At 39.6% G+C, this 19544-nt stretch overlaps 1 protein-coding gene across 1 annotated transcript in view; it reads left to right on the top strand.

Annotated features, from left to right (window-relative positions):
• Positions 1-19544, top strand: part of spg11 (SPG11 vesicle trafficking associated, spatacsin) — a 133080-nt gene that overhangs the window by 16323 nt on the left and 97213 nt on the right. The window contains exons 8-12 of the mRNA XM_060853205.1: positions 5331-5466; positions 11317-11472; positions 15400-15587; positions 18230-18406; positions 18542-18613. Of these exons, the coding sequence (XP_060709188.1) occupies positions 5331-5466; positions 11317-11472; positions 15400-15587; positions 18230-18406; positions 18542-18613 (729 nt within the window). The remainder of the gene's footprint in view (positions 1-5330; positions 5467-11316; positions 11473-15399; positions 15588-18229; positions 18407-18541; positions 18614-19544) is intronic.

Below are 19544 nucleotides of genomic sequence, written 5' to 3'. Positions count from 1 at the left end.
GAGCATTTTGTTGACCGGTTACATATGCAACCAATGATTAATCACTTTTTTTATTAATTCTTTTCTGGATTTTCATGAAACCTGTTGAGTGACATGATCATTTTACTTTGCAGTGGATTTGCATGAAACTAATTAGGTGCATTCCTCTTGTGCGATTCTGCCTTTTGATCAAAACTCGTCATCTGAGAGTTGTCATTTGTGGCACCATGATTATAAGATGTGTTCTTTTTTAGGGGGTAGAAGCACTGACACCTTGTTGTCTGGACACAGTAGAATACATTGTAATTGAGCCAAAAAAGTGAAGTCGTGATGAACTCTAAGAAATATTCAACAGAGCTGTGGTAATATTAATGTATTTGATTTGGGGAAATTCTCCTATATTTAAATGAACTCATTTGGTTTATGGTGGTGCCTCTGGACACTTTGGAAAGATGTTTTTACTGACCTTTAGTCTGCCTTTGCTTTCTTTGGACTAGAGCTGTTGGCATGTGATGTGATAACTCCTTATTCATGACTTCCTGCTGCCATGGTTTTTGTTTACTTTCAGTACTATTGTGTTGTTGTACTTGTCACCACTGCATTAACATTTCATGTATTTAACTGTTAATCAAATCTCCTAACTAGCGTCAGATTCTTAAACCAAAATGGCAATGTTTGACCTTGCTAGATTTGACATTGTTCTACTATGTCCCCAGGTTACACTCAACTGCTGGATTGTGAAGCTAATGTGTCTGGGGGGAATGAATGTTCATAGGTGGGAAAGCAGGCCACCACCAGGTCCTTGCAGAAGCCACTGCCTTCAGTGAGGATCTGAAATCTGAATACAGGCTGAGGAAACCAGTTGTTGTCAGGAACAACCACTTACTACATGCTCTTACCAACTTAGGTGGCAATATAATTGCTTCTCAATTCAAAGATGACAAAATAGCTTCTTGGTTGCAAACTGACAATTCTGCTAAAAGCTGCATAAAATGGTTTTTTGCCCTGCTACAGCTGCATAATTGACTAACCACAGTCTGCCTCAACAGACCGTGCTTCCTTTACAGCATAGAAATAATTAGACTAGATAAGACATTGCTGGCCATCCTAATTGACAGTTCGTGAGATAAGAGTGGCTTGAGTGTTGGAAAACAAAGTTGGTTCCCAGGAAATATCATTGGGCTGAGATGCTGTCAATAAAGCTATTTCGTTAATTGATTGGTAATTGTCTGAATGTACAATATGATTATGGCCTGTACCATCCTTTAAGAAAAGTATAAAAATGTTTTTGTTTTAAGCCATGTCAGCAGCTTCTCTGAGGAACATGGAAGTGTTTAACTTCTGCATTCCTGGATAATCTGTGTCCGGCCGTATGAGAAATAAAGGGTGAAGTCTTAAAGGACCAGACCATTTGCAAGTGTTTATTGACCAATCATGGAACAGAGACCCTCACCTCCCCCCGCTGGGGGTCTACATCTTCATTAGAAGCAGAAAGAACAGCATTGCACTGATTGGCTTCAAAGTTAGGGTTACTGATTTCCACTGTGCAGGTCCACAATGCAATTCTGCAGTTGAGGGAATATCTTTATACCTTTGTTGCTATGCTGATGCCACACTGCTAGTAAAACAATGAAATCTTCCCTTTTGCTATAGGTGAAAGAATTTTCACATATTAAATTGCAAACGCCAGTAGGTTTGTCATTTTTCATAAAAAGTAACAGACTCTTTGGAATTTGATTTCACCATGTTTATGGGGAAAATAAACCAGAATTTGTGAAGGCTATATTTCTTGGGAATGGAAAGAGTAATGAGATCATGTGGATCAAGGGTGCAATTGCTGTTACTTGTCAGTAAAGGAGCTATCGACATTTACGCTCAATTACCTTAATGTATCCTGTCCCTTCCATGACCCCCTATGGAATACTGCAAAGGAAGGAAGAAAGACTCACATTCAAGTCCTTCATTGATTTTGAAATGTTTGAATTATTTGAGCTTTTTTTTTGGATTCTTGCGAAAATAAGAAACCTGACGTCCACTTGTAACCATATCTCCTTTGGGCTATTCATTACAGATCTCTCATTGCGCAGTACTGGAAGGCTTGACTGGGCTTAGAAAAGATAACTGTTACTAACCAATGTTCCATGGTCACTCTTAATCATTCTTTTGCTGCACCATGTAAATTTACCCATAGTTAATCAGCTGTTGTGCAAACTGCTTTTCCTGTATGCTTCTGAAATTGTAATGTGCACTAAATTGAAAGCAAGCAATAAGTAAAACACTCCAGAGGAGTTAAGAATAAATGAAGTCTTTGGCATTTCATAGAATTAATCTCTTCCTAATTTATCCAAATTTGTACAGAATTCAGTAACAAGATTTTAATGTAATTCTTCTTGGATACAAACTAGTGAACAGAGCAAGGCTTTTCAGATGCTAAAAGCCATCATTCTTTTAAATCTTTATTTTTCCGAATTATATTTTGACCCATTCGCAGACCTTTTGGAGTGTTTCAGATTTCTATGGCATTTTGTATGGGAATTAGTGTGATTTTTAATCCCAAATATCCTGCTTTTTATGTACCTTTTTGTTCTGCTTTCCCCGTCAACTCTACTGTAAGCCCTTTGAGGCTAATATATCTTTCCTGTGATAGCTAATGAAGAACATTTATGTTTTGTTTTATAGCTTAGCTTTACAAAAATCACCTCAGTTTTAAAGTACAATTTAAAAATGCACACTAAACTAGTTGGCAACAGTTTTCTTAAAATAATGTATTTTAAAATCTCTTTTCAAAGTGGAAAAATGGTTGGCTGAGTTCCAGAGTGATGTTTAGGTGCCAAAAGATTCTGCCTCGAACAGTGAAGGCCAGACTGAGCGTGTGAGGAGTACACAATATCTGTGAAAGGATATGGACTAATTAGATAAATGGGCATATCATTTGGTAGTTGGATTGCAAGATGGGAACATATGATGCAATCCACTTTGGTGGACAGAATAATAGAAAAAAACTTAAATGGAGAGAGAATACAGAAAAATCACAAAGGTAGCAAGTAATAAGAAACGCAAATGACATTTAGATCTTTCTCTTTCAGGAAAGTTAGGTTTATTACAATGTGCAGGGCATTGATGAGACCCCACACAGAATAATATGTACAGTTCTGGTCTCTTTTATTTAAGGAGCGTTATTTAATTGGAGGTAATTCAGAAAAGGTTACTTCGATGATTTCTGTTTAGTTTTGTGTCTGAGCACAGTCATAGCCAGACAGTTGGCCTTGCTGGTCAGCAGTCCTTAGCCAAGGGACAGGCATCTTGCCATATGATACATTGCCAGGTTAAGGCATGAGGTTGATGTTGCAATGTACTGCATGTCATACAGCACAGAAACAGACCCTTCGGTCCAACTCATCCATGCTGACCAAGATCCCCAAACTAACCTCGTCCCACTTGCCTGTGCTTGTCCCATATCCCTCTAAACCTTTTCCTATTCGTATACTTGTCCAAATGTCTTGTAATGATATAAGCAAATGGCCATCAAAGTCTGAGGCGAGTAGTATATGAATAAAGTGTAGGAGAAACTTAACAGGTCTGGCATCTCCAGCGATAAAGAAACTGAGTTAGTGTTTCGAGTCTGACAGAACTCTTATTCAGAATTGAAAGGAGCTGGAAAATGGCATGACAGAGGGGAAGGAGGACTGGGTGAAACAGATTGAGAGAGTTCCCAGGGAAGAGGACAGGAGAAAGCTAATGCTACTGAAGGAGAGAGAGAGAGATGTAAAATGAGTGTAAATGAAAGTGTGAGAAGGAGAAAATACATCCACCCTGCAAAAAGCAAAATCATCAAGACTGGGGAGAAAAGAAAAATGGTAGGAAGAGGCCATGTCTGAATTTGTGGGACTCCATATTGTGGCCTAGAGGATATAAATTGCCTAAGTAAAAAATTGAGTTAGTGTTTGTTCAGTTTGTATTGTTTTGTTAGAATACAGCAGCAGACCCAGGAGAGAAATGTTCGCATGGAAACAAGGGGGTTTATTGAAATGCCAAGACCCAAGAAGGTCAGGTTGTTCCTATGGACAGAGTGGCGATATTTTGCAAAGTGTTTATCCAGTCTGCATTTATTCTTGCCAATGTAAAGGAGCTCTCATTGTGAACAGTGACTATAGTAACCTAGTAAAGTACGAGTAAAACATTGCTTTATCTGGAAGGTGAGTTTAAGGGATTGGACAGTGAAGAGGGAGACAGTGAATGGACACCCGCACTTGCATGAGAAGTGAGTGATTGAATACAAACATTTGTCTGGGTGCACTATGGTTTTTGAAAAATGGTACATGTGCTAGAGATGCTAGTCCATCCCAAGTTATTCACCAAGTAGCAAATACGTTTTGCTATGCCAAGGTGGTAGAATGGGGCTAGTATCAGATGACCGGGGTACCATAAGGTAATGGTACGTAGATAATAAGGTGCATTTAGGATGATGTGGCATAAAACTTGCTGAGCGTTCGGGAACGAAAGTCCTGTGTGAAACTCCTATGAACTTGACAACAGCGAAAATATTGTAAGATTCAGCCAATAGTTACTTAAAGCACATTGTTCTCTTTGAATGTGAACAAATGATCGCATTTTTGGTACAGGCCCATAAAGCATCCCAAATTATTAAGTGTTGGAAAGCTACCTTTAAAAACTTATGCTGAGGAACACTGTATAGTTTCATTCTCCACAATGACCAAGGAGTTGTTTTAAATTAACTTTTTAATGTTATTTTAGTAAAAATACAAAATAAGTTCCAAGATCACTGTGAACATGGGTTTCATAAGGAAATAGGATTAAAGAAAGGATGGAGAATGCTGTTGTTTAGTTGGGCTTTGAAATGGGGAAAGATGAGGAGGTTAAGTCCTATTAGCCGAAAAATGTATATGGAAGTATAAATAATGCTGTGACATGGCATATTAAAGAATAATGTTTAAAATAGATGGGTGTGATTGAAGAGTATGGGTGGAAGTATTGTACATTCTGTATTTCAGGACAGAGGATAATTGACGGAGTCAAGAAGCTCCTTAGCTTTGCTAGCCAGGAAAGAACTGTTACTGAAAACAGTGTGGCAAGTCTTTCAAAGCAGGGTAGGGAGTGCAGGATGGCAAATTTGGAAGTTGGAAATTTGAGGAACAGTAGCAATACCAATAACGTGGAGCTTTCTTAATTGATGCCAAGAAATAAAGTTGCAAGACTTTGGGATGGAAGGAAGGAGCCACCAATCTGGTAATGTCAAGCCTCAAACCGGGTTTCATTGTGCTGGCCTTGATTTAGTGGATGGCAATCGCCTCGTCTGTAAAAGAATAATTGGTTAACCTTTAAATTTGCAGGCAGGAATTGAGAACAGGCAGCTAGATACGGTTGATTTTTTCCTGAAGAGCAAAGAAAAGTTATTTTGTGCTCCAGCAACACTTTCGGCACAGGAACCTTCTGGAGCTGCGATAATGTCTTCGGTGCAGCTAACAAGTAAGCAACTTGGATATTCAGGTCAAAATTCAATTTGCTCAGTGTGGATAAAATTCTTTGGGATGTCATTTTATATACATATATATATAAAAAAAGACTTGTTAGCAAAGATTATTATTTGTTTCATTGACTGCTACGTAGTTATTTTGTTTTCAAGCAGTCACTTCATATTATTTAAGACTCAATGATTTTGTAAATTTTAGCAAGGATGTTGTACAACATTTATCTGCTGTCATGTTTCTTTTCTACTCATGGGATTAGAACATTGCTGGCAAGGCTGGTATTTATTACCTCTTCTTAGTGGTGGTTGAGAAATATGGAAATGAACTAACTTGTTAAAAAAGTTGCAGTCCTGCCAGTATATGTACACCCAAGGTTCCAGAATTTTAGAACATAGAACACAGAACAGGCCCTTCGGCCCACAATGTTGTGCAGAGGATTAATCTTAATCTAAAATAAAATAACCTAACCCACGCACCTCTCAATTCATTGCTGTCCATATGCATGTCCAGCAGTCGCTTAAATATCCCTAATGACTCTGCTTCCATCACCACTGCTGGCAACATGTTTCATGCTTTCACAACACTCCGCATTAAGAATCTACCTCTGATGTCTCCTCTATACCTTCCTCCTAACATCTTAAAATTGGGACCCCTTGTGGCAACAAATTCTGCCCTGGGGAAAAGTCTCTGGCTGACAACTGTATCCATGCCCCTCATTCCCTTGTCCACCTTGATCAGGTGACCTGAGATGAGATGAGATTCCCTACAGTATGGAAGCAGGCCATTTGGGCCAGCAAGTCCACACCGACTGTCCGAAGAGTAACCCACCCTGACCCTATATTCATCTCTGAATGCACCTAACATTACGGGCAATTTAGCATGGCCAATTCACCTTTGGATTGTGGGAGGAAATGCAGAGAATGGAGAATGTGCAAACTCCACACACAGTCGCCCGAGAAAGGAATTGAACCCGGGTCCCTGGTGCTGTGAGGCAGCAGTGCTAACCACTGAATCACCGTGCCGCACCTGTTTTCCTCCTTTTCTCTAGTGAGAAAAGTTTGAGCTTAGTCAGCCTCTCTTCGTAAGACAAGCCCACCAGTCCAGGCAGCATTCTGGTAAACCCTCTTTGCACCCTCTCCAAAGCCTCCGCAATTTTTCTGTAATAGGGCGACCAGAGCTGGACACGATATTTCAAGTGTGGTTTCACTGGGTTTTGTAGAGCTGCAGCAAAACCTGTCGATTCTTAAATTCGATTCCCCATTAGTGAAAGCTAAAACACCATTTGCTTTCTTAACAGCCCTATCTACTTGGGTGGCAACTTTGAGGGATCAATGCACTTTGACCTTCCAAAATACATCACTCCGCATTTATCCAGGTTGAACTAAGCCATTTCTTAGCTCAGTTCTATATCCTGTCAATGTTGCTCTGCAGCTGGCAACAGCCCTCTATGCTGTCAATTGTCATTGGCAAATTTACTAACCAACCTTCAACCTCCTCGTCCAAGTCATTTATAAAAACTTCAAAGAGCAGACCCCTGTGGGACACCACTCACCACTGATCTCCAGGCAGAATACTCCCCATCTAAACCACTCTCTGCCTTCTGTCAGCTAATCAATTCTGAATCCAGAGAGCCAAATCTCTCTGTATCCCATACCACCTGACTTATTGAATGAGCCTACCATGGGGGAACTTATCAAATGTCTTGAAGTCCATATGACCACATCCACTGCTCGACCTTCGTCAACCTGTCTCCTCACCTCCTCGAAGAACTCAATAAAATTTGAGTATTTGAAGCTTTCCCTCCTGCACCAGCTGTGCAGCCACGTGTAAAACTGCACTTGCTGCCTGTTCCTCACCTCACTATCTCGTGGTGCCGGTAGCAAATCTGAGAACACTACACTACTTGTCCTGTTCTTCAGCTTCCAACCTAGCTCTCTGTAATCATTTTTCAGATCCTCAATCCCTTTCCTGGCTATGTCATTGGTGCCAATATGTGCCATGATTTCTGGCTGCTCACCCTCCCCCTTCAGCAACTTGTAAACCCAATCGGTGACATCGCAGAACCTGGCACTAGGGTGGCAAAATACCTTCTGGGAGTCCTGTTCCTGACCACAAAATCTCCTGTCAATCCGTCTAACTATTGACTCCCCTACCATTAGCGCTTTTCTGTTCTCCCTCCTTCCCTTCTGAGCCTCAGTTACAGAGACCTGACAACTATGGCTTCCCCCTGGTAGGCTGTCCCCCCTAGCAGTATTCAAAATGGTATACTTATTGCTGAGGGGAATGGCTACAGGGGATCCCTGCTCTGTCTGTTGGTTCCCTCTCCTCCCCTTGACTGTAAACTAGCTGTCCTTATCTTGTGTCTGAGGATTGTCCGCCTCCCTGTACATCTCTCAATTGCCTCCGCAGTTCATCCAGCTCCAGTTGCCTAACTCGGTTTTTGAGGAGCTGGAGTTGGGTGCATTTCCCGTAGAAGTGGTCAATGGAGACTCTCACCTGCCACATTCTGCAGGAGGAACAATTTTGATCCAGCAACAGTGAACACATAGAAACTAGAAACAGAGTTGGCCTTTTCATCCTTTGAGTCTGCTCTACTACTCCGTATGATCGTGGCTGGTCCCAATATCAATGAAACATTCCTGCTTTCCATCCATGCCCCTTGATGCCTTTAAAACAGAAAATGTTTCTAGCTCTTTCTTGAGGCAATGTTGCTTCAGTTCCAAGTCATGCCCCTGCTTCCCTCTTCCTTCTACATGATAGCAGTGGCAAGTTTGAAAAGAGTTGCCCAAGCAGGTCGCTGGTTGGTTCTTATAGCTGCCTTCAGCTCAAGCCATGAAGAACCAGTTACTGAGAGTGTGAGTGCATAGGGTGGAGTTTGGGGTTCAAATCAAGCAAGTATCTTTCTTTTGAATGGTATTGAGCTCCTTCAGTATTGTTGGTGCTGCATTTGTTCATGCAAGTAGATAATATTCCATTACACTCCTAACTTTAGGCTGGAATTTGATGTCTGCAGCAAAGCAATACAGACTGAAACCTTTTAATATAATTTTAAATGATTATAAAGGAGCAACTACACCAAAGATTTAGTCACCTTGTTTTACAATTATATATGTTATGGTGTCATGATAGTGGTACACCCTAGATGACACTACTGTCATTCACTCCAGCATATGTGGCTTTCTTTGGGAAACAGGGGTCCTAGCCCTGAACAAGAAAATAATTACTTATTAAAATTCCCATCTTTATTTATTGAAGTCCTGACCACGTCCTCTTCAGAATTATTTTTATGTTGAGGAATATTCTTTGCCTCAGAATCTTCGAAATAAATGCCTTGGAATTGCAAAATAAAAAAAAGGTTTGTTTTAATTGGTTCCTTCACTTTTGCTGGGTCAAAATTCTGGAATTGCCTTTCAAACTGTTGGACTGCAGCAGTCTGAAAAGACAACTAATGGGGGAATAAATATTAATGCAATCTGTCTGTATCCATGAATGAATTTTAAAAATTGAAAATATTAAAAAGATTAGAGAATCAACTGGCTGCAGGTCAGCCATGATCTAATTGAATGATGCCACAGGCTCAAAAGGCTAAATGGCTTCCTTCTATTACTGTGCTCCAAAGTTGGTCTATGGAGCTCCTGTTTACAGAAGCTAATTTGGTTTGTCTGCAAGCTCATGTTCCACAGCACACTCTTCAACATTGAGTCGCGTGTCCTGTAGAAAATGTGGCAAAAAATAACCTCAGTCATAAGGTACAGTTCTTTAAAGTTTTTCCTTAATCTGTTTTATCTCTCAACTCTGTATCCATGTTTTCAAAATAGCTAAGCATAAAGCAATCAAGCACTGGAGATCAAAAGGCCCAGGTTTGGTTGGAGAGGTGTACTAAGCTAACTGATCTCAGCTGGGACGGCACTGTGTAGAGATGACCCATGTTCCTTAGTTTCCTCCCCTGAAACTATCAGGCAGAATTTCTGATTTCACTTGCTGTTTGGCATCTTCATTGCATTCGTGTAACTGTTGGGTACAACAGACTGGATCTCAGCTGTGGTTCATCTGTGGTCAAAAAACCAATCTGTGGCCTAGACATGCAAGTGTAGAATGCTAACTTTGATATGGTTGTGGTGAGCTTGTGGAACTGTACCTAAGCAAAACCCAACCCTCCGCATCCTGAGGGAGAACAAAATTTTGCTATCTTCGATTTTGAATTCGAGACGTCAGTGTTGATCTGGGGTGTACAAAGTTAAAAATCGCACAACCCCAGGTTATAGTTCAACAGGTTATTTGGAAGCACTAGCTTTCGGAGCGCTGCTCCTTCATCAGGTAATTGTGGGGAATAAGGCTGTAAGACACAGAGTTTTTATAGCAAAAGTTTACAATGTGATATAACTGAAATTATATATTGAGAAAGACCCGCATTGTTTGTTAAGTCTTTCATGTTTTAGAATGACTGTGTTGATTTCAATTCTTCTATATGTAAATCGCAAAGCCTTTTTTTAAAAGTTATATTCTCAAGTGCACTTTAACAATTGGTGTCATGTCGGCCCAGATAAGGTATGGAAGGTGTTTAACTCCCTGTGAGGCTGTCTGTGCCACAATGGTCAGACCGATTCTAATCTAAAAAATGGATTTACAGAACCTTTCATGGATTCATGCAGTTTTTGAGGAAAGTAAAATGTAATTCTGCAAGTACAAATTCACCCACAAACTTATACGTGTGTGTGTGTGTGTGTGGCAAGAGGGGGGTGGCGGTGGTTATGAGCATCTGTGAGAGGGTGTGTGTATGTGTGTGAGTGCAAAGGGGTTTAAGTCTGTGAGAGGGTGTGTGTGGAAGTGTAAGAGAGAGGGGGTGTGTGTGTGTGTGTGTGTGTGTGTGTGTGGTCTGTCTGTCTGTCTGTCTGTCTGTATAGTGCAATGGGGTCACCTTAGTGTGACATGAACCCAAGGTTCCGGTTTTGGCCATCCCCCACGAGTACTGAACTTGGCTATCAGTGTCTGCTCGGCCACTTTTTGTTGTTGCCTTTCCTGAAGTCCACCTTGGAGGATGGTCATCCGAAGATCCGAGGTCGAATGTTCCGGACTGCTGAAGTGTTCTCTGACTGGGAGGAAACACTCCTGTCTGTTGTGCGGTGCCCATTCGTCTGTTGCCCTAGCCTCTGTTTGATCTTGCAAATGTACCATGCCTGAAACCAACATGATGATGGAGCAGTGCTCTGAAAGCTAGTGCTTCCAATTAAAGCTGCTGGACTATAACCTGGTCTTGTGTGATTTTTAACTTTATACACCCTAGTCCAACACTGGCATCTCCAAATCATGGAAACCAACATAGTCATTCTAAAAGATGAGAGACTTAACAAACAATCCGGGTCATTTTCAAATACAATTTCAGTTACATTCTACAGTAAACTTTTTGCTTTAAATTCTGTGTCTTATAATCCTATTCTCTACAATCACCTGATGAAGGAGCAGCGCTCCGAAAGCTAGTACTTCTATATAATCCTATTGGACTATAACCTGATGTGTGATTTTTAACTTCAATTTTGAAGTCTTTATTGACTTGCCTTCAAATTAAATCATTTTTATATGAAAGCTGTAAAAGATCGTTGGACTCATATTTTGACATAGCTGACATTGCACTGCTATTAATTCATCTAAATCCAGCCCTGACCCCACTTCCAACCCCAAATCAACCCACCCTCCCCTTTTTCATACCTGTGGAAATTGCTTATGTTTTACAAAGTTTTTGCAAAATGGAAGCACACGAGAGGAGTGTTTATTTTGTGTTTCTTGGCAATGGTTAAGATGGAAGTTCAATGACAACATTTCTTCTTTGTTCATTTCCCTCTTTATGTAGATGTCGAAGAAATTAAGCCAGCTTTAGATTTGCTATGTTCAGCCATCAGGGTAAATTATTCTGAAACGCAGGGCAAGCAGTTCTCTGAACAGCTTCTGAACCTTACATTGACTTTTCTCAACAAACAAATGCAAGAGCTTCTAACCCAGTCAGGAGGTGAGATGATTTGATAAAGCTATGGATTCCTTTTGAATAATTTTCTTTTTGCAGCCATTTCATATGTGACTCGTTCAGATGGGGGAATAACAGAAGTGATGTTTACATTTTGAGGTATTTTATTTTCAACTGTTGGCATCTCAACGTTTTTCTTAAGTTGTTTGTGTCTTTCCACCCATTACATGGCATTGCATTTCTTACTGTCTCCTGAGAGAGAAATTGACACATTCTGGAGTGGTAACAACTGGTGAAGGCAAATATTTAGGAATTAGAAGGGGAAAAATGCAACTTTTTAAAGAAATATATATTAACTATTTTAATCGATAACGAACTGAATTGGATGTGTAATGCAAGCAGCCTGAGTGAAACCTAGTTTATTCTGACTAGATGTTAGAGCAGCAGAATTATGACCACAAGGCTACAGGAGTCCTCATGTTGGTAAAGTTGGAGATTTATTCGACTTGTCCAAAGCTGTTTTATGTTGTAAATTCTGAAGGAGATTTAGAGGTAACATTTTTCATTTTTTTCATTGCTTATTGAAACTGTAAATCATAGAATACCATGAGCTGCAGTGCAGTGGGAGGCTTTGGTAAATTGTTCATTTTCCAGTCCTATTTTTCTTTGTTTTTTTTTATCTCCTCGTATTTTTTTTATTTTTCAGAATGCCCACTATCCTTTCAAAATGACAACAGATTTCTGCTTCAATATTAATTTATCCTAGGGTACTAATATTTTAACAACCATCTGCATGAACAATAAATGTTGTAATTTCTTTTTGTTATTCTGGTGATGATTTGATATCTATCCCTTATAACTGATTGCCAGCCAGTGCAAATAGCTTTTGTGAATTCTTACAGAAACCTTTCAAAATTCTAGAACTTGTTAGATTCTCTCTATAATCATCTGTATTTCAGTGAATAAAATTTGTTTTTAATGCTTTTTTTTTCATCATTAATCTATCTTTCCTGGATTGTTTTTCTGAATTTTCCCTGTACACTTTTCAATAGCCCTGATGTCCATTTGGTTCAATATAGGAACTGGACTGTAGATTGAAAATCATGGTCAAAATTGCAAACTTTATTGGTAGAAGATCAGAGATTTGCAAAGTGAACAGTAAAAATTCACACTTTTTTTTTGAGCACGTTAACTATCCCTAATAAGGTCTGGGTAAGATATGTGTCTCCCATTAGGAGACCCTGCCAGAATCCAACAAACTTAAACAGTTTCCATCTGCCTAATACTCCACCCGTGGCTGTGATAGAGATAAAAGCTTCAGCTTGGCTCCTAACTTAATCTTTACATATTCATTATCTTGTACAACATCCACTAATGTCTCCTTTTGTGTTTAGTGTCTAGTTTTTACAATATCGTTCTGTGATGTGCTTTGGATGGTTTTCTCAATTTTTGAAGCTTTTGAAATGCTGCACGTTTTGCAAATGAATCTCCTCTATCCTCTCCTCCATCATTATATTAAAAACTTTTCCTTTTAGCATGTGCTTTCACCATTGTTTATTCCCAACGTTTATTTGTGGCAATGTATACTTGATTGACATTACAATGGCCCTTTTGAAGTCTCGCATTTACCATGCACCTTAATTAAATAATATGGAGGTGCCGGTGTTGGACTGGGCTGTCAAAGTTAAAAATCTCACAACACCAGGTTATAGACAAGCTAGTGCTTCCAATTAAACCTGTTGGGCTATAACCTGGTGTTGTGTGATTTTTAATCTTAATTAAATAGCAGCAAACTTCAATATCCTTTCATGTTTCTGCTTAAGTAATTTGTATAAATAGAAAGTGAGGTTGCAATATCAATGTGTATTATAATTCAAAATCCATCCATCCATCCTGCCAACTTTGTTTTGAGTCTTAACTATTGCTTTCACTCAGCCATTGTTCTTTTTATGTGGTTAGGTTTCTTTGAATGTCGTGCCTTAATCTTAAGTCTCTCAAATCACCAATACCTTATCTAACGATGGAAATTGTAATTGGCATCCATCACATTCCCTTCTCTGAAAACTGAATAATTTACTTAAGGCTACCTATCAACGCTGCTTGATGAGTGTCTTTTATGTTTCTCAGTTTTTTTTCTGTCACTCTCTATATTTATTAAATGCTTTTTCTGTCTCTATTTATCTACAGAACCCCCAGCTTTTGTACCTCCTTTTTTCCCCTGAGAAGGTATTTAATTGCTACTTAATCAGTCTAGAATATACATCATTCCCACACTTAGTCTAATGTTTTCTTCACCATCTTTTCCCTCAAGTTAATCTTCAGTCAGATCCCCTAGCATTCCACAGAACGTGACTAATCTTTAATCCATCTGCTACTCTAATGACATTTTAAAAAAGTGTTAACTGCAAAACACTGGACTAGGTGCTAGAAATTAAAATGGCTGATGCAGCTGGTGATGGTGGTGTAGTGGTGAGCATAGCTGCCTTCCAAAATGTTGAGCTGTGTTTGACTCGCAGCCATCGCAAGATTCTAATTTGGGATGCTTTTGTGGTACTGTTATAGTATCGCTATCCCTGAACTGGGAGGTCCAGGTTCAAATCCCCACCTGCTCCAGAGGTGGGTAATAACATCTTTGAACAGGTTAATGAGAAATGTTGGTTTAAAAGCAGTTGCAACTGGTGCACACACAATGGGCTGAATGGCCTGATTTAGCTTTTATGGTTCTATTATGTTACTGGCCTAGGATTTTTCTGTCAATAAAGTTGGGGAAAAAAGCTAGTCTCAGTAACAATGACTGTTGTGACGATCCATCTGATTCACTCATGTTCTTTTTTTAGAAACAAAGTTTTCTGTCCTTGAACCATCTGGCTTGAGGTGAATTCTGACTCCCAGCAGTTGGTTAACTCTTAATTATTCACTAAAGTTTCAAGCCATTCAGTTCAAGGGCAATTCGGGCAGGGCAGCAAATGCTGGCCCTACTAGGCACGCATGCGTCCCTTGAAATAATAAAGACTAAAAGGTTTTTCATAATTATTCCCAAAGTGCAATCCTAATTGCATTTATTATCTGGCACTGAATATTAATCCCCTATGTGAAGTGTGAAATATTTTCAATTGTTTCACCAAATATATAACACAATTTAGCTGGATGTAGGTTTGCCTGCCAAGCTGAAAGATTCATTTTCAAGCACTTTGTCACCATACTAGGTATCGTCTTCAGTGAGCCTCTGGATGAAGCACTGCTGATGATTCCTGCTTTTCATTTTTATGTTTGGGTTTCTTTAGGTTGGGAATGTCATTTCCTGTACTGATGTCACACTAGAAGCATGGCTTTCTAACCGGAACTCTATCAACAAACACATTGACTTGGATCCCATTTACCACTCTGAGAAAATTGGATTGGGTGGTGTCATTTTCTGTTCTTTTTCATCACCAACCCAATTTTCTTGGGGGTGGTAAGTGTGGTCCAAGTCAATGTGTTTATTGATAGAGTTCCAGTTGGAATGCCGTGCTTCTCGTGTGACATCACAGGAAATGACATCACCAACCTAAAGATACCCAAACATATAAATAAAAAGCAGGAATCATCAGCAGTGCTTCATCCGGAGGCTCACTGAAGATGTTACCTATTATGGTGACGAAATGTCTGAAAATGAACCTTTCAGCTCAGTGAGCAAACCTACATCCAGAACCTCGACCTGAGTTACAAATCTTCTCAAAACCTGCCAGCATAATTTACCATTACAGTTCAATGTAATTTTTTTGGTAAGGGAAAGAAATATTTTTCCTGTTTATCCACAACCAGAGGATACAAATTTTTAAAGTTGTAATGTTATGTTTATTACACATCTCTAATGGCAGTGAGAAGATGGTGATGGGTTATCTTAAACCACTTCAGGTTTTTTTGGGGATTCTTCTCTTACGATGGAGTTTGTTTTGGCAACAGAATTCTAACTATGTTGTACATTTTCAGAATTGGACAAGTACAAGCAAAAATGTGTGGATTATTTGACCAGTTATATTATCAAGCTCCGTAAATTTATGAAGAAATATCCTCGAACACCTCCAAATGAGACTGTAACTAGTGACTGTCTGGGTGAAGAAAACATTTTACCAGATGGTAATCATGTTTATGGAAAGTGGAAGAATCTAAATACTAATGTAAGTACTTGAATTAATAATTATTTATCTTGTGATTTCTCTTGAAATTAATTGACCAAGTCTAAAACATAAAACCATACCACTGAACTATTGTGTAATCTATCAAATTGACCCTCCTATTCCATTCTTCCTTGTCCAGCATCCCCTTAAATGCATCTATGCTATTAGCCTCAATTATACCTTGTGATAGTGATTTCCATGTTGTTGCAAATCTAAGGGTATGTTTACAAGAGTGATTTCAGGGATAAGCAACTTCAATTTATGAGGATGGATTAGGGAGAGACTGGGACTGTTTCTCCTTGAGAGAAGGTGGCTAAGAGGAGATCTGACAGATGTTCTCAAAATTGTGGGATCTGGATAGAGTAGATACGGAGAAACTGTTTCCACTCATAAGAGAATCAACAATGAGAAGCCGCATATTTAAAGTAATCTGCAAAAGAAGCAAGTTTGATGTGAGGAAAAAGAATGTTCATGCAACGAGTGGTCTCCGCCAAGAGATTGCATAAGAGTCACTAACCTGGTGCCAGAAAGTAGCCCTCGTCTCCCAGTCACCATCCTTGTAGGACATCTGGCTCTTGAAAAGAGCCAGGACCATGAGAGTTCTGAAGAATAAAGGCATTATGACAGCTACCAGGGTACCCGTCTCCGATTTCTAAGATATGCTGATGATTACAGATGACTTGCACTTTGATGAAATGGAATCCTTTTCTGTTAATGTAGTCTTCTGCGTTATATTAAAGTGCTGTCTATGTGAAGTCCCCATAGAATGAAGAACTGGGTTTGATAGGCCTTTTGCATTTCTCCTGTTCTTATTTCTTTATTCTTATGGTCTCATGTGTGGGTTACTTGGTGATTTGTGTATCTCTACCTCTGAATCTCTTTGCTCAAGTACCTTATTTATCGCATTACTTTCCAGTGAGTGCAGGATCTTATTTTTCTGACCAAAATGCACCATCTTGTACTTAACTTCATAAAGTTGTAATAAGTGAGTGTGGTAATAATTTTGTTGCTAAGCTAGTAATGCAGAGAAGGCTGGGCAGCTGGTTTTTCATACAAAGGAACACCAACAGCAAGGGTTCAATTCCTGCAGCAGATGAGATTACCATGAAGGATTCTTCCCTCACCTGAGATGAGGTGTTCCTCAGCTTTAACCTCTACCAGCTGTCTCTTTCTAATGAATGCGCTGGGAATATAGCAAATTTATACAAATTCCTCATGACCTATTTTTAAAAATTTGAGTTTTTTCAAGAAAGAAATCTGGAAATAAAAAGCTGGCATCAGTTCACTTGTTCATGGGCTGTGGCATCACTGGCTGAGCCTGCATTTATTGCCCATTCCTAATTGCTTCGAAGGGCCATTTCAGAGAGCACTTAAGAGCCCATCACCATTGCTGTGGGCCTGGAGTCACATGTAAGCCAGACCAGGTAAGGACGGCAGATTTCCTTTTCTAAGGGACATCATTGACCCAGATGGGTCTTTACAATGATCGATATTTACATGATTGCCATCAAGCTATCTTTTAATTCCAGATTTTGTTTTATTGAATTCCAATTTAACCATGTGTCATCATGGGATTTGAGCCCATATCCCCCGCACATTAATGTGGGGTTCTGCATTAATTATCCAGTGAAATTGCAATTACCCTGAAACTTATGGGTTGTCTTAAAAACCCAGCTGGTTCACCAATATGAGATTCATATTCAGTATTGGCTATCTTAGCTTCAGCAGCTGATGACTCTCTGAAAAAGCTGAACAACCCAGCTTTAGCAAGCAGTTTTTGTTAAACAGTGATGGGAAATAAATGCCAACCATGCACTTTTTAAAATCTAACATTGATTAACATTGAGTGCCACATGCATTGGATCTACATGACATTAATGATGTATGTATTAAACCCCCCCCCCAACCAACACCACCACCACAGTTCTTTTTATTGAAAATTAGGTGGAATGGTAGGATTTAGAAATGTCAGCAAAAGGTCATAAAATTAAGCATTGTCTATAAGCTATATTATCAAAATTAAAATATAGTCCAACAGATTTATTTGGAAGCACTACCTTTTGGAGCAGGTCATCAACCACCTGATAAAGGAGCAGCGCTCTGAAAGCTAGTGCTTCCAAATAAACCTGTTGGACCATAACTTGGTGTTGTCATTTTTAACTTTGTACATCCAAGTCCAACACTGGCACCTCCAAAGCATATATCATCAAAGTGGCAGTAGGCAAAACTGTATAATTACTCTTACTGAGGGCATTTTACTTTTCATCTTTAGTGAACAGAGAAGCAAAAGCAACACCTGATTCTGCAGATATCAGTACTTTGCTGACTCATTGTTTCTGAGCTGTCCTGTTCTTTCTCTATCATTTCCACCTTCCTAACACCATTCCATGGCCTATATTCCAGTGGTGGAATTTGTACTTCTGTTGCAAAATAGTGAATATTAACCAAAATAGTTTGGAATAAACTCCTTCATGAGTGACTCCAGTGTAGAATAACTTGAAAGCTTGCACTATTTTTCTGTCAGTAACCTGTTTATTTTGGCATGTGTGGTAGAGGGATATTGATGAGTAAGTCTGATATTTCAGTGTTCAGGTATGAAATCATCAGAACACTTTTTTTTACAATTTGGATTTTTCTTGCAGGAAATTGTTCGTGATGCTATACTCAGTAATCAGATTCCACGAGCTCAGAGCTATTTCACAGTACAACAGACATCTATGAAAGATCTGAACAAACTCATGCAAGCTGGTTTAAATCTAACCTACAAATCTCTTTTAAAAAAAGACCTGCAGGAGGCTAGGCAACTTTTAAAAAATATGGTAAGTAATGGAAGTCTATAAATAATGATGGCAACTGTTGCCTCAATTCAGTTGTACGATTGACAGTTTTAAATGGGGCTGAATTGGAGGATACAATGTTTTCAAAGTAGCACTGATGCTTCTCTTTGATTTTAGGGTTTTGATGTGAAGAGACAACTGCATCGTATCTGTTGCTACACAGCTGATCGAGACCTTCGTGATTTCCTGGTAAGATGTGTCTAGCATTGTCCACTCAATGTTAAAACGTACCTTTGCCAAACAGCCAAAAGAGATTCCCCTGAGTTTCAATAAAGTCAGAAGTGACACAGCACCAGGTAATAACAGATTTATAGAACATAGAACAATACAGCACAGAACAGAACAGGCCCTTCGGCCCACGATGTTGTGCCGAACATCTATCCTAGATTAAGCACCCATCCATGTACCTATCCAATTGCCGCTTAAAGGTCGCCAATGATTCTGACTCTACCACTCCCACGGGCAGCGCATTCCATGCCCCCACCACTCTCTGGGTAAAGAACCCACCCCTGACATCTCCCCTATACCTTCCACCCTTCACCTTAAATTTAGGTCCCCTTGTAACACTCTGTTGTATCCGGGGAAAAAAGTCTCTGACTGTCTACTCTATCTATTCCTCTGATCATCTTATAAACCTCTATCAAGTCACCCCTCATCCTTCGCCGTTCCAATGAGAAAAGGCCGAGAACTCTCAACCTATCCTCGTACGACCTATTCTCCATTCCGGGCAACATCCTGGTAAATCTTCTCTGCACCCTCTCCAAAGCTTCCACATCTTTCCTAAAGTGAGGCGACTAGAACTGCACACAGTACTCCAAATGTGGCCTAACCAAAGTCCTGTACAGCTGCAACATCACTTCACGACTCTTGAATTCAATCCCTCTGCTAATGAACGCTAATACACCATAGGCCTTCTTACAAGCTCTATCCACCTGAGTGGCAACTTTCAAAGATCTATGTACATAGACCCCAAGATCCCTCTGTTCCTCCACCTGACTAAGAACCCTACCGTTAACCGTTTTATTTGGAATCTCAAACTTTCAGAACGCTGCTCCTTTGTCAGGCAAATATTTTAGGTGATGTTTGTCAAGGCATCATTGTGCACTTTCGTGGGAGAATC

Source organism: Hemiscyllium ocellatum, chromosome 39 (genome assembly GCF_020745735.1).
Source record: "Hemiscyllium ocellatum isolate sHemOce1 chromosome 39, sHemOce1.pat.X.cur, whole genome shotgun sequence".
NCBI classification, from domain to species: domain Eukaryota; kingdom Metazoa; phylum Chordata; class Chondrichthyes; order Orectolobiformes; family Hemiscylliidae; genus Hemiscyllium; species Hemiscyllium ocellatum.
The sequence above is the reverse complement of the archived record's forward strand: the minus strand, read 5'-3'. Positions and strand labels throughout refer to the sequence as shown.